General features: G+C 31.9%; 2 protein-coding genes across 2 annotated transcripts in view; one reads left to right on the top strand and one right to left on the bottom strand.

Annotated features, from left to right (window-relative positions):
• The window catches only part of LOC109152305 (feruloyl CoA ortho-hydroxylase 2-like), a 54405-nt gene that overhangs the window by 24844 nt on the left and 16320 nt on the right, over positions 1-13241 (bottom strand). The window lies entirely within an intron of this gene.
• On the top strand, positions 8729-10119 carry LOC109152306 (feruloyl CoA ortho-hydroxylase 1-like). Its single transcript, XM_019299918.1, has 2 exons — positions 8729-9994; positions 10026-10119. Exon 1 carries the CDS (start codon positions 8832-8834, stop codon positions 9900-9902), a length of 1071 nt encoding a protein of 356 aa, XP_019155463.1. The 5' UTR covers positions 8729-8831; the 3' UTR covers positions 9903-9994; positions 10026-10119.

Here is a 13241-nt window from a genome sequence, read left to right as displayed (position 1 = left end):
ACTTAGAGGTCAAAGGTTCGAAACTTGCATGTATTGATTTTAAAAATTGTGATTTTGGTAGCAATCATTATTGTGTGGACCATAGTCTACACAAGTTCTGTGGACCATATTTTGTCTATTATAAAATAATGTACATTCAGTACAAAAATAATGTATATTGTATACAGGAGATATACATTATTTTTATTCTGAGTGTACATTATATTGTATAATGTACATTTAGTAGGGCCACCTTTATTTACCAGAACAGAGCCACAAAAACTTAAAATACGGCCCTGGCTATTGTGTACATGTTGTAGTGTAAGAATAAAGCTATATCTTCTTAGCTAGTGTGAAGTCTTCTAGTGTAGAGAAGAGTGATGGAGTCTTCTTTGTGTATTGTGGAGGGAGTAAGAGCTAGCCGTTGGGTGAGTCAATGGAGTAATTAGTATGTAATTAATAGGAGGGGGAGGGGGGGGGGGTGGGGGTTATGGATATTAAGTTGTGGGTTAGGATGAGGTAGTTGAATAGGCTTTAATAGGATAATTTAATGGGGGATAATGAGAGATTAATATGGGTTAATGGCTAGTTTAATTTGAGTTTATTAGGTGGGCCAATTTGGGCTAGGCGATCCAATTAGGCCCAAATATCGGGTAGTCATCATAGTGTATCCTATATTTATTTTTTGAAAAGTCACTTTTAGTTTATTGTATGTTCATTTTTAATGTATTGTCTAAAAATGAACATATAATACATTAAAAATAAACATTCAATATACACAAAATAAATATTTATCAATGATTTATCTTACAATATGAATTGTACATGTTCCATAGTATAAAGTGACATATAAACACTTAAATGCAAAATGATCTTCAATTCAAAAGGTTGAATCCCCAACCCAAAGGGCCCCACTCTCCCGCCCCCGACAGAGCATCTGGAGAATGTAACTTATGGTAACTAACCTGAACACAGAGGTTATACCTTTGTTTTACTGTGCACAAAAAGCCCCCCTCATTTGAAAGATTGCTCCACATTGCTGCTGATAAGATCCGATTCCGAATTATTGTTTTTAAACTTCACACATGTGACCAACTAAGTTGCATATACGAGGTTCTATAACTATTGGTATCTTTAATGAGTGAATCCCTTATTAGTTGAGAATTGTTGGAAATACACACCCAAGCCTACTAGGTGGGAACCTAGTGGGTCCAATAGTTATGCTGTGCAACTGAATGCACCATGCGCATGGTGCATACGATGCAAAACGACGTCGTTTTGACTAAAAACGCGCGTCTCACTTAAAAAAAAAAAATTCAGGTTTGATTCTCGGTAATAGTATTATTGTGAATATATAGTTATGAATTTCGGGATATATAGTTATGAATTTGTGGATATATAGTTATGAATTTATGGATATTTAGTTCATTCATTGTGGATATTTAGTTCATTCATTGTAGATATTTACTTCATTCATTCACTGTGGATATATAGTTATGAATTTCTGGATATATAGTTATGAATTTATGGATATTTAGTTCATTCATTGTGAATATTTAGTTCATTCATTGTAGATATTTACTTCATTCATTCACTGTGGATTTAGTTCATTCATTGTGGATTTTTACTTCATTCATTCACTGTGGATATCTAGTTATGAATTTATGGATATATAGTTATGAATTTATGGATATATAAAAATGCTATTGCCGGGAATCGAACCTGATTTCTTCTTTAAGTGGGACGCGCGTTTTTTAACCAAAACGACGTCGTTTTGCATCGAATGCACCATGCGCATGGTGCATTCGGTTGCACAGCATAATTTGCGTAGTGGGTCCTTGGTTGAAAAATAGTAGTCATGTTAGGCCTATAGCAAATATTCGAGGTTCATGCCCAGGTAAAAAGTCAACAATCATTATTCTATGGATCATGATCCACAAAATTATGTGAATCATAAATAAAAAGTACATTTTTAATATATTAAAAGTATATTATTTGTGTATGTAAAGTACATTAATTGAATAGTGAAAGCATATTATTTTGTATACTATCAAATAATGTACATTCAATACACAAATATGTACCTTTAATATATTAAAAATATATTTTGTATCCATGATCCAAAAAAAAAAAAAAAAAAAAAGTCAAATGTCAGAGGCAAATTATATTGTGGATTATGGTCTACATAACCAAACAAACTACTTATTCATGTTCATTTTTAGTATACTGTATATATTAATTTATAGTGCATTACATATTCATTTTTATGACAGTAAAAATGAATTTATAATACACTAAAAATAAATTTGTATCAAAATAAAATGAATCTACTTAAAAAAAATTTGTAACACATTAAAAATAAACATTTATACTAAAAATAAACTTCCATATTAATGATCTATCTTATCATATAGCTATATGATCCATACTATAATGATCGAACGTCTGGGACTGCTCATTGTAAGGGGATTTTTCCCATCTTTTTCTCTCTTTAAGCCACTTAGCTTCTTTACCATATTTCCTTATTCTAAGTGGTTCTTTACCATATTTCCTTATTCTAAGTGGTTCATCACATTTTTCCTCATTAATGATCGTGCTTTATTAGATAAAGTTTGTACACTCACGTAAACACATGCATGGAGACTAATCAAAGACTTGTCCGGCCATGGTAATAAACTCAAATAAGAATTATACACTATAATAAAAACAGTAAATTACAAACAAATTTAACAATGAATTAAATAACTACAACTATGAATTTTAATATTTTATCAACGAATATTCGTTGGTAATTAATTAAATATCCATAAATTTCAATAATTTACCCATGGAGTTTGAGGTTCAAGCTTAAAAAGAAAAATAATTACATTTTAATTAGAAGTTGAAATTTACCCCAAAGCCTCTCTTTATTAGAGTAATTTTTTTCCTTCTTTAATAGAGTAATTTTTTATTTATTTATTTATTTTTTTTTTGAAAATGGAGAGGTCGATAACGCCCAAAAGCAACTCATTTAGCTATATATCGCTCTAGAGTTATTATTCTTTTATCACTATAGAAAACATGACTCCAAGAACCTAAATTATTTTATGGATACTTCCAAATTCAATACCCAATAATCACATAGTTAGGTAGGGTTATTACTTATTAGGAAGACTTCTGACTAATGAAGAGTGTTAATTGATACTATTCAAAAACGTAACTGACAAATTGTCTCACCGGCCTCTACATCTATATACTCATTAAAAAAAATTATTTTGAATATTCCATATCTCACATGCTTACATTCATGCATGGACCAGTCAATGAACAAAATAATACAAAATTAAATAAAGATAATACATGGGAAACAAAATATGATAACTATCTTCCTGGATGTTTGTGGGTTGTCGAGATGCATGTCGACAAACCCTTTTTTGTTAGGAAATTAAAGCTGTTTTTATTTTTCTCGAGAAAAATGATGATTTTGGTTCTTTTTTTATGAAGAAATTAAAAAGTCAATTATTAAAGTTGTGGTACTATTAGTTGTTGGTATGACATAGAAATGTTGATTTTGACTGTTAATTAGTCTTAAATACTCAATCTAAAGGGTTGTTTGGTTCACTGATTATTAGATTATTTCAGAGAAGGTTAGATTTGTGTTTGGTTTAAAACTGTGATAGGTAATATAAACTTGTTTGATTGGAGAGCTATTTTTTAGTTTATAATGCATGGTTATTTTACTTTAATAATGTTAATATATTTCAATAAATTTTTAAATTAAAATAAAATTAAAAATTAAATAAAGCAATGATAAAATATATAATTGAAGTAAATGATTTAATATTAATTAATTATATTAAGAGGTTGAACTTGAGAAACATTGCATGACAAAATTATACGGAGTAAGTAATAAGACAATGGGATGCAGGGACGAAGCCAGAAATTCGGGTGAGGGCGGGGCGGGGGGGGGGGGGGGGGGGGGGGGCGGTGATGGGAGCAAAAAAGTAGGGACGGAGTCAGAAAATTTTTCCAAAGGCGAAATATTAAAACAAAGGAAATAATTTTTAAAAAAAATTAATTAATTAATTAATTTGATAAAATAATTTGAATAGAAAACACATTATAAATTACACATTATCTCATTATTAATATAAAAGAATATTATATATAATATGTGTGTGTATTAAATATTAAAAAGCTATGAAAAACACTGTAAAAACAATATTAATATGTGTGTGTATTAAATATGCAGTCGCCCCCCCTGCCCTTCTTTTGGCTCTGTCCCTGATGGGATGTGAGAATACCTAAGAAAGAGGACAATACTTTTGTGAACAATTCAAATTTTACAAATCAAAAATGAAAAGTCACGAGAATAATCGTACAACGCCAGGTCTTTGGCACTTTTACTAAATAAATGACATAGATGACATTTTTATGCATGTGAGATTAAAACATATTCTTTATGAATAGTTATTATTTTGAAACACTAAGGTGGTCAGCTAATTAATCACAATTTTCCCTTTATTTTGAGCATAGTTATTTTTCATCTTTAATTTTTTACGAGATTGAATTTTTTAAATTAAGTGACAAAAAAAAGTGAAAATAACAATATAACAACAATAATATATTATAATGTATTGACAAGACAAAAGGATCTTACGTTAAGAAACAAACTTACAACGTTACCTCTCTAAAAGGAATGGGTATAGGGCCTTTAAATTATTGTCTTACCTTTTCTTGATGTCGCCATTCCTAAGAGGACAATAATGATATAAGTAGTGTATCTGACGTGATAGCAATATAATTATTTAATTATTAAATTATGATTCTTTTAATGATGATGAAAATCCATAAGACGTGTACTACGTAAATCTCGTTCATATATAAATTATAATTTTTTATTAAATATATATAACGGACTAATTAAGTTTGATAAATTTTTTAGCTCTGAATGTTATATTACTCTTTTTTGAGTTATAAATATAGTTAATTTTTTTTAATGTTTTATAAATTATAATTGTAAATTTAATTATTTAATTAACTGTAGTGTCAAACTCCGTTTACGTCTAAGATTTTATGAGGTCAGATCATATTTTTTAAACTTACAATAGAATTTGATGTCTTAATCAATCTAGACTTGAGAAATTAAATTTACTATACAACTTATTTAACAATTAATCAATCACATTTCTAAATAATTGGGCCTTGGGGTAGGTGAGGTTGTGAGAACTGAGAAGGGGTGTAAATTCAGGTGGGCGCTGGTCCTAGCAGTAATATTCCATGCATGGAACAATACTTTGAATATGAAATTATGTTGTAATAATAATAATAATAATAATAATAATAAATAATAACAATAATAATAATAATAATAATAATAATAATAATAATAATAATCCCCCGAGTATATGCTTCAACAGGAATCACACAAGGGTAGATTAGAAACTTCCGGTAAAATGCCCGCCCGTAACCCAGTCAATTCTGTTCCACTTAATAATAATAATAATAATAATAATAATAATAATAATAATAATAATTATTATTATTATTATTATTATTATTATTATTATTATTATTATTATTATTATTATTATTATTATTATTATTATTATTATTATTAGAGTGAATTCCATTTTTGGTCCTATTGTTATATGACTTTTTCAATTTTAGTCCACCATAATTATTTTTGCCACATTGCGTTCACTATTATTAAAAGTTTTTTAATTTTAGCCCACTTTAAGATTTTTCATGAACTAAAATTGGAACACTTTTAATAATGTGAACACAATGTGATAAAAATAATTATAATAGACTAAAATTGAAATAATCCCTATAACAATAGGATCAAAAATGGAATTCAGTCTTATTATTATTAAACCAATTAAGTGGATGTTAGTGGCACGAGTAGGTTTAGTGATTAGTTATATGTTAGTGAAGTGTGCATAGCATTATGTGAGAAAGTAGTATTTAGTGGGTATTATTATAGTTATTAAACCAATGGGCATGGGTATATGTGTGGCTGCAACATTAGCACTGTTTGTTACTTTTCTTTAGTATAAATAGGGAATGTATCACAAAACACTTTTATGTAAAGAAGCAAATAAAAATTCAATCCCAAATCAGATTTCTCTCTTTCTCTCAATTATCTATAGATATATCTAACAAATCACACACACACAGTGCAGAAACACCATTACAGTTGCTATGAATAAAGAATATCATAAACAATCTCAATCGAACTAGTAAAAAAACTTAGTTCAGTAAATACAAAATTTTAAGTTTGACGACCCCTGCGAAATTTACCTATACTATTAACATACCTTTTTTATTTCAGCTAATCATTTGTCAATTAAGATCATAAGGTGCTATTCGCTTAAGACCAATTGTTATAAAGTGGACCATGATTATATCGTCGAATGAAATTGTAGTAGAATAAAAATGATACTTTAGTATTGCTATAATGGAACTAGTTTGTGTGGAGAATGAAAATAAAAAGCAGAGCACATTATTGTCAAATGAAACTGTAGTATAATTAAAATTATACTAATTTAGTGTTGATATAATGATACTAGTGTGCGTGAAAAATGAAACTAAAATTCAGAGCCATACAATAACATAGATATTTAAATGAACCTAAAGTGTAGTTAAAATTATACTTCAACATTACTATAATTTTTTTTTTTTTAAAGATTAAAACTTAATGCATTAAATCACGAGTAAGAACGTTTACAAGAAAAAGATGTGGAACATCAAACCACTCCCCGCAACCTGAAACACAAAGCGTCTCCCTAACAACAGTGTGGGCGGCGCAATTCGCAAATCGCTTTACAAAATGGAATTCGACATCATCAAGCACAAATACCAATTCTTTAATATCGTCAACTAATAACCCGAAAGCAGAATTAAAAGAAGAATTAGAAATAGTATTAAAAACAACTTGGGAGTCCATCTCCACATCAATACTACCCATACCAATATCTTTAAGCCAACTTAAAGCTTCCCTCAGGCATATAGCTTCAGCTTCTTTGACATCAAAAGTACCAAACTAGTATTTGTGGAAAATGAAAAAAAAAATTCTTGTAATAATATATAGTGTCAAATAAACTAGAGATGAATTAATATGATACTTTGGTATTGCTATAATGAAACTAGTGTGCGTGAAAATGAAATTAAAAAACATAATAATATTGTGAAATGAAACTGAATTGTAATTCAAATGATATATACTTCATAGTCAGTGTTGCTACATAGATTATGGTCCATAGTAAAATTTGCCACGTACTTAAGATAGACTTTTGAATAGCAATTGTGGACTTTCTCGCTAAACAAAAAATTAAAAAGATAAAAGATAAAGGAATATATATATATATATATATATATATATATATATTCAAGTCAAACAATTAGGCGTGCATATGCATGCAAAGAATATCTACACAAGTTTTAGACATGCAGGCAATAAATTAACTTATTATGACTTCAAGAATCCTCTACAACCAATCATGAACCAACCACATGTGGACTAAGTAGACATCAAATCATTTGTGGTAGTAACTTTTTTTTTTGGATGAAGGAAAATTACAGTAACTATTTCAACGGGTGGATAATTTGTAAATTATATAGGAGTTATATAAATTATACTAAAAATATTTTAATTTGTGTAATAATTTCAATCTAGATAGTATTGACAAATATCAAACTCTTAACATCCTGCTACAATAATTATATACCACTCATTCGATAACCTAATTTCGGGCTAGTGATAGTAATTTTGAGTCCTTGATTGATTAAGTTTAATTTAGATTATCCATAACTTGGTGTTCATATTTTTCTACCAAAAGAAATTTCTTTTACGTTAAAAAGTTGAATTGACATAAGCGAATCATTTTAATACATTAGGCATTTTAGTTTCCTTTATCCAATAATATAATGTTACTACGATAGCGGCAAGGGGTGAAGACCCTACATACTTAGATGACAATGAAGATTTTGAAGTAATTTGTGTACATTCGTGTAGTATATTATGTATATTCATATTTATTCGCACGTTTTCATCTAAGAAAGTGTTCTAATTTATTTGAACACAAATATATATAAATAAAGTTTTATTAAAAGTATTAAATACATGAATTGTTTGAGTCAAATGCTAAAAAGTTTGAATTCGACCTGACTTATTACTCGAGCTCGAACCCAGCTCAAGAGTAACTTGATCGAACTCGAGTAATACAGTCATATCACACGTTATTAGCCGTCGTGATTCACAAAGAAAATTGGGGGAAAAAAGAAAGTATTGTTCACCCAAAAGTGACAGCACGCCTATGCTGACTGTCTAAAGTAGTTTGATACAAAGAAGTTCAATTCGTATTGGATGTCACTCCAAGTGACAATTAATACATAATCGTGATTACGTGCATTATTATCATTAGTGTCACTATTACTATTAATTAATGTTTGATTGGGACCTTACAAAAACTCTGTCGAATCAGTTTCAATTTTGGAAATGTCTGACCCACAAAAATTGGCCTCAGCCCAGAGCTCTCACAATCCACCCCGACAATATAGTAGAGCCGTCACCCGTACGGACTTAGTTCAATAGTTTAGTGGGTAGTATTTGAGATAAAAGACCAGGTTTAAACTTCGACGGTGACAGTGTGAAAATTATGTCTAAAGTGGACAAATTCCTTGTACACCATTGATACAAGAATCATACTTTATCCAATGTCTTATCCCTTTGGTTAAAAATATCAAATTTTCTCTATATAAGGACGTAATCAAAAGGTTGTCTATCAACAACAAAACAAGAGATCTTGATATCTCCTTAAACAAAGTACAAAGTTATTTTCATCCCTTTTTTGTGTTCTCAAACCCTAACAATGCCTTCAACGTTGTCTTGTGTTCCCTCCGACATCAACCACTTTGCCGTGGTCGAAGGTCATGGCGTGAAGGGTCTTTCCGACTTGGGCCTCGAGTCTCTTCCCGAGCAATACATTCAGCCGCCGGAGGAACGGATCACGACCAGCGCTATTATTGCCGACGACTCAATTCCGGTCATCGACTTGTCCGACTGGGACAGGGTAGACGACAAGATCTGCGAGGCGGCGGAGAAGTGGGGTTTCTTTCAGATCGTAAATCATGGAGTTCCCCTTGAGGTTCTGGAGGAGGTCAAGGCGGCGACTTACCGGTTTTTCCGGCAGCCGGCGGCGGAGAAGAACAAGCATTCCAAGGAGAATTCCCCGTCCCACAATGTGAGATATGGAACCAGCTTTACTCCCCAAGCTGAGAAAGCTTTGGAGTGGAAAGATTATCTCAGTCTGTTCTACGTTTCCGACGAGGAGGCCGCCGCTCTGTGGCCGTCGGCCTGCCGGGATGAAGCGCTGACGTTTATGAGAAACTGCGACGCCGTTATTAGAAGACTTTTACAGTCTCTAATGAAGGGACTAAACGTAACGGAGATTGACGGAACCAAAGAATCGCTGTTAATGGGTTCCAAGAGGATAAACATGAACTACTACCCCAAATGTCCCAGCCCGGAGCTCACCGTCGGCGTCGGCCGTCACTCCGACGTCTCCACACTCACCATCCTCCTCCAGGACCAAATCGGCGGACTCTACGTCCGGAAACTCGACAGCGACACCTGGGTTCACGTCCCGCCGATCAACGGCGCCATCGTGATTAACATCGGCGACGCACTCCAGATCATGAGCAACGGCCGGTACAAGAGCATCGAGCACCGCGTGATCGCTAACGGAAGCAACAACCGGATTTCAGTGCCGATTTTCGTGAATCCCAGGCCGAATGACATCATCGGACCGCTGTCGGAAGTGTTGGAGAGCGGGGAGAAGGCGGTGTACAAGAACGTGCTTTACTCCGACTATGTTAAGCATTTCTTCAGGAAAGCTCACGACGGCAAGGCGACTGTGGATTTCGCAAAGATGACGAACTAGAAACACAAGTCAAACAACGTCGGAGAAAATGAGGTTGATTATGAATAATCTGTGCGCAATCAAATGTTTCTCGACAATTCTAAAATGTGCAAATTTGTAAGAACTAAAGTTCTACTCTAGCAAGTGGTAACTTCGGTGAAGTTATTCCTTCATTCATTTCTCCATGTTACGTTCCTATATTTTGTTTGTTAATGAAATTTTTATTTTAGGTTTATCATATACAACATAAGATTTAGGCCAGTTAGGTAAATGGTTGTTAACTTGTTAGCTGATTGGGTTAGATGGTATGACTAGCTAGTTGATAACATTAGCTGATTATAGAAATGTGCTTGGTAAATTAGCGATATAATTTCATTTCTCTCTTAAAAAACTAATTGAAAAAGTTTTTTTGAACAATTTTTTAAATTTTAGCATTTTGGAGTTATAAAAAACTGATTAATTAGACATTTTATTGATTTTTTAACTAAGTCAAACAACTAATAGTGGTCAATTAAGTCAAAATTGGCTGATAATTAAGCTAATTATTTTACCAAAAAGGGCTTTAGACATGGTATCATTTAAATATAAACTTTAATAAGAAACGAAACATATATGAGAGACCATGGAGTTTGAGGATAGCAGCAACGGGTTGATGACAGGGTGGAGAGTATATTATCCCTATCCCCTTCTCGGTTTGGAGAAAGAAATATATGTTTCCCCATGCCTAACCCTATGGAGAAATTTCGAATAAGCAAAATTTCCAGTCCATCTAACCTAATTAATATAATTCTTAATATTAAAGTAAAAACGACAAATCAAATTTTAAGTTCTCTATCTTTGCACTATTTTATTAAGCAGTTTGTAAATTAAAATAATTTTACATATAAACATTTTATAATAACTCTCTTAAACAAAAGCAAAGTAATATATACTCTAATAGCAGGGACACTAAACCAAACATGAGGGATTAAAATATAAACTTTTCAGTGAATTTATTTATTTAAAAAAAAAAAAAGGAATAAGGGTTAAATAGGCTATCGAACTGCACACGATAATGCAATTAGACCACTGAACTTAAAAAATCAACAATTGGGTCCCTAAACTAACCAATTTCAAACAATTCTTCCAATTTGTAGGCTTTCAACAGGTTAACATATCATTCTCCCAAATTAATTATTTTTAAAAAAATAAAATTTAAAAATTAATTATTTAAATAATTAAAAAAAAAAACAGAATCCGGCCGGAGACCGGCCGTGTTCGTCTCCGGTCGGAATCTGTTTTTTTTTTTAATAATAATTAATTTTTAAATTTTTTTTTTTTAAAAATAATTAATTTGGAGAATGACCTGTTGATCTGTGGGAAACCTTCAAATTAGAAGAATTGTTAGGAATTGGTTAGTTTAGGGACTCAATTGTTGATTTTTTGGGTTCAGTGGCCTAATTGTATTATCATGTGCAGTTCGATGACCTATTTAACCCTTATTCCTTAAAAAAATAAAGAAAAAGAGCACATTTTAACTGGTCAAGGAACACAAAACAATGTCATCAACTACCACTGCTTGAAATTATGGAATTTCCGACCACTTGAAAGTAAAGTGATGATCTTATATCAAGTCGAAAGGAAAAAGTGGTCGGAAATAGCAACAAAGGTTTTTCCGGATACCAAAAGTGGTCGAAACAAGACTTTCGACTTGATTTAAAATCATTTTTAGGTGGTCGGAAATTTTATAATTTCCAACAGTGTACTTTTTGTTGTTATCAGTTGCAATGTGCATGGTTTTAATGGATTTAGATCTATTATATTTCTACATTAGTATACAATCGTTTCGCGACATGTAAGTTAGTTGAGACACATTTCACGATTTATTTCTTTCACTGATTTTCGGTGTACATAGGAACCTTAAGAGCCCTTAGATTTGAGGTTCAAATAAAAAAAAAAAAAAAAAAAAAAAGAAGGTATTTTACAAACACATCACAAATTAGAAACAATATAATTGGCCAAAAAGAAATACGGAGTAATAATGTTACTACATTATTCTTAATTGATAAGGAGTATTCTTAGAGTATATCTCTTTGTGCATCGTACACCTTGTCGATATTTGGTCAGGTCACTAACAGGCACCAGAACCGATCTTCCCGTGACCTCGAGCATGATATTCTCGACCTAAATGCTATAACCGGGCTAGCTAAAGACTACAGTAGTATAGTGCTCCGTTTCTTGGGTATCGACCGTGACCAGTTCAGATCGGAACGACAATCCCTAACATGAGTACTTGAGAATTTGGACTTTGATTTCAAGCTTTAACCTAGTCACATCTCAGTGAACGATCGGGAATCTAAGTACACGTGGCTACCTAGGCGATGTTCCCGAGCCTACCAACTGGATATAGGGACGGAGCCAAAAATTCAGTTGAGGGGGGGCGAAACAGTACAGACGGATTCAGAAAATTTTTCCAAAAAAGGCGAAACATTAAAACAAAAGAGATAATTTAAAAATAAATAAATAAACTACCTAAGAAATATAATTGTAAATATTGTTGGATATGAACGAAAAATAAAATATATCAAAACTTTATAAAAATATTCATAACAAAATATGAAACATAATTAATAAAATAATTTGAATAGAAAACATATTATAAATTACACATCTTATTATAGAGTGTGTGTGTAATATTAAAAAAGTTATTAAAAAAGAATTGTAAAACTATATTGATGCTAAGATTGGAACCCTTAACCTTATTATTACCAAAAATGTGCTCTACCACCTACTCTAACTTACTTCTTGTTAACATTTTATAGTTTTTTTTATACTAATACTAAAACATGTACTATATATACATATATACATACAAATATTATATTTGGGGTGGGGGTGGGGTGGAGGGGGCAGTCGTCCCCCTGCCCCCCCCCCCCCCTCTCCCTCCGTCCCTGACTGGATATGCAACACATGTCAGCCATGTCGAGAGCTCGGCATGTGTCCCTTTCCCTCCGCTATAAATATCACATTCAATGCTAGTGATGAGGGTACTTTTGGCACTTTCAATTCTACACGCTTATATTAAGCTCGGGACTCTCTGATCCAGTGTCACGTAACTCGAGTTTCAAAGACTTAAACCAACCGACAGACGATAGAAGAGTTTATTTACGACTATATCTGTTATTTATATGTATTTGTGGAGACAAATGTATTTATTACATCATTAATTATTGGACCAAAAAAGGAAAGGACAGCACCACTTCAATATTTGACCGCTGCTTTAAAGAAGACAAGATGCATGCACTCAGGAAAGGATGTGTTTTGCGTGTATGACTGGAATAAATTTTTGGAAAATATTGCACTCATAATATCAATTTATTT

The sequence above is a fragment of the Ipomoea nil genome, unplaced genomic scaffold, assembly GCF_001879475.1.
Source record: "Ipomoea nil cultivar Tokyo-kokei standard unplaced genomic scaffold, Asagao_1.1 scaffold2403, whole genome shotgun sequence".
In the NCBI taxonomy this organism is placed as follows: Eukaryota; Viridiplantae; Streptophyta; class Magnoliopsida; order Solanales; family Convolvulaceae; genus Ipomoea; species Ipomoea nil.
Note: the sequence above shows the minus strand (reverse complement) of the source record. Positions and strands in the feature narration are given on the sequence as shown.

Excerpts from the sequence above, each read along its gene's own strand:
- LOC109152306 (XM_019299918.1), top strand. The coding sequence starts at position 8,832 with ATGCCTTCAACGTTGTCTTGTGTTCCCTCCGACATCAACCACTTTGCC.